At 43.1% G+C, this 2,356-nt stretch overlaps 1 protein-coding gene across 2 annotated transcripts in view; it reads right to left on the bottom strand.

Annotated features, from left to right (window-relative positions):
• Nork (neurite outgrowth regulated kinase) overlaps positions 1-2,356 on the bottom strand; it is a 145,663-nt gene that overhangs the window by 68,782 nt on the left and 74,525 nt on the right. Inside the window, exon 3 of one of the 2 annotated variants that reach the window (XM_013080254.2) lies at positions 1,638-1,724. Within the exon in view, the coding sequence (XP_012935708.1) occupies positions 1,638-1,724 (87 nt within the window). 2 annotated transcript variants of the gene reach the window in all.

Below are 2,356 nucleotides of genomic sequence, written 5' to 3'. Positions count from 1 at the left end.
CACACACACACACACACACACACACTTGTGCCCGCAACGCACACACACACACACACACACACACACACACACACGTGTACACCCAACGCACACACACACGTGCACACGCAGCACACACATGCAAAGAAATACATAGATAAACACACACTTACATTCACATTATTAAATTTACCAGCTCACTTAATTATTCACCCATGCACACACAAACACATATACAAATACACACACATAAACACACACACACGTACACACAAACACACACAAACAAACACTCATGCATACAAACACACACACAGTTTAAGCGTTCACAGAGACATAATAAAACCCAGAAATTTGCCTCCATGGCGACCACTAAAATCCTGCCCAAATAATTGCAGTTTAAGTGATAAAATGTAAGAAACCGACACATTAGCATAGCCAGCAGAGCTCTCAGTCTGTGAGGCCGAACATTACAAAATACCGGACCTTTTCCCGAATTTCCCCCGAGGCACCATGTTTGCCCGCCGTAATCAGTGTTATTGATGTACCTACGGAATTGCAAATTTCAAATAATCAATCGCGATTTCACTTTTCATGAGCTTAATGAATTTGTAAAGAGAGCGTATCCTAGCGACCAGACCTGGTGTAATCGTGGTGAAACTGAGCTATTCTGTCTCCATTCGGAACGCGATGCATCTATTTGATTGGAGCATGGATTCCTCTGCAAAAGCGAGATGCACTCACTCCAGTTTCAGGCATTGCAGCAGCGCGCGGCAGACGAGGTAAAAAATAAAGCAAACAAAAATTTCATCTAAAAAAAGTTAGCAATTGCTGAACAATACGGATTTTTATCCGGGTATTGTCGTTTTTTTCCAAGGGTTTCATCAGACCCTCGTCACATAAACTGTCTGTTAATCGCCTCCACTGTCTGTCTGGCCCCGCGAATTCCACTGTGGCATTTAACATCACAGTTCAAACATGAAACCTAGATCGACGTAGGCTCCAATCTCTCTTGAACTTTTCGTTTTTAAATGGGACCGATACAAAATATCAATTAAACTTTGTTCTGGTCTATGTATAAACTTAGTCCTAAAGTATGATATTATTGCTTCTGAAAGTTTTTAAGTTTTCCTTTTTACCCCTTCTCTCTCTCTCTCTCTCTCTCTCTCTCTCTCTCTCTCTCTCTCTCTCTCTCTCTCTCTCTTTCTCTCTCTCTCTCACTTACTCGCACACTTTCTTTCAATTTTTTTTCTCTGTAGCAGTGGCCTCTCATTATTTGTTCCTCCCCCTTTTTTCTCACACTCGCTTACTCGTTCAATCACTCCTCCTCCTCCTCCTCCTCATTTTCCCCCTTCTCCACCACCACTCTTTCTCCTCTTCCTCCTCCATTTCCTCCCACCTTCTCCTTCTCCTTCTCCACCATCACCACCTCCACCACCTCTCTCACCTCCTTCTTTCTCCACCTTCTCCTCCTCCACCACCTCTCTCACCGTCCTGTTTCTCCTCCTCCTCCTCCATTTCCTCCCTCCTTCTCCTCCACCACCATCACAACCTCCTCCACCGCCTGTTTTAGAACTACACAAAATTCCCCAAGTTAACAACCGTCGCTGTGGACCCAGTCCGGCGTGAGGCCATGCGAGCAGACCGTGGTGACTCACCTCGTAGCAGTCCCTGTTGTAACCCCGCCGGTAATTATTCGTGTCTCTGCATGCGTTGTCGTCTTGTCGTTTCTCTTCGGGAAGGTACTGGAGAAAAAAAAGTCGAACAAAATTAAGAGAACTGAAAAGAAAAAATAGAGACGAAAATGGAATAGAAAAAAGACAAAAAAAAGATTAAAAGAATTGGAGAAAAAAAAAATAAAAAAAATAAAAACTAAATTTAAAAAGACATTAAAGAATTGAAATTTGAACAGCGTTCGCAACTGTTCTTCGATTTCATTCATTTCTGTGACAAAGCCTGAGTAAAAACAACTCAATTGTCAGTGCCAACCCAATCTGAGTAGAATCCACTATAACTGCAGAAAAGCCGAGTTATTTGATAAAAAAGTAACAAGCTCCCCAACACGGGAATCAAACTCTGAACTTTAACTGAATTTGAGTTTGACGCAGACACGAATGTTTTCTGACAGCGACGTCATCTAACGCCTATCAGAAGTCAGAACAAATATGGAGCCGCTACTTAATGACCTTCATCTACTTCCGCTTCCTCCAAGCTTTTACCCCAAAAGAGCCCAAGTTATTGAACGTGTTTTGACAACAGCAAGGTGCAGGCTCAAGCACACTGATGGGGCTCCAGCTTGCAACATTTCCCGTCCACATTTCATCCTTCATGTTCTCTCTCTCTCTCTCTCTCTCTCTCTCTCTCTCTCTCTCTCTCT

This window comes from Aplysia californica, unplaced genomic scaffold (genome assembly GCF_000002075.1).
Source record: "Aplysia californica isolate F4 #8 unplaced genomic scaffold, AplCal3.0 scaffold00080, whole genome shotgun sequence".
Lineage (NCBI taxonomy): Eukaryota > Metazoa > Mollusca > Gastropoda > Aplysiida > Aplysiidae > Aplysia > Aplysia californica.
Note: the sequence above shows the minus strand (reverse complement) of the source record. Positions and strands in the feature narration are given on the sequence as shown.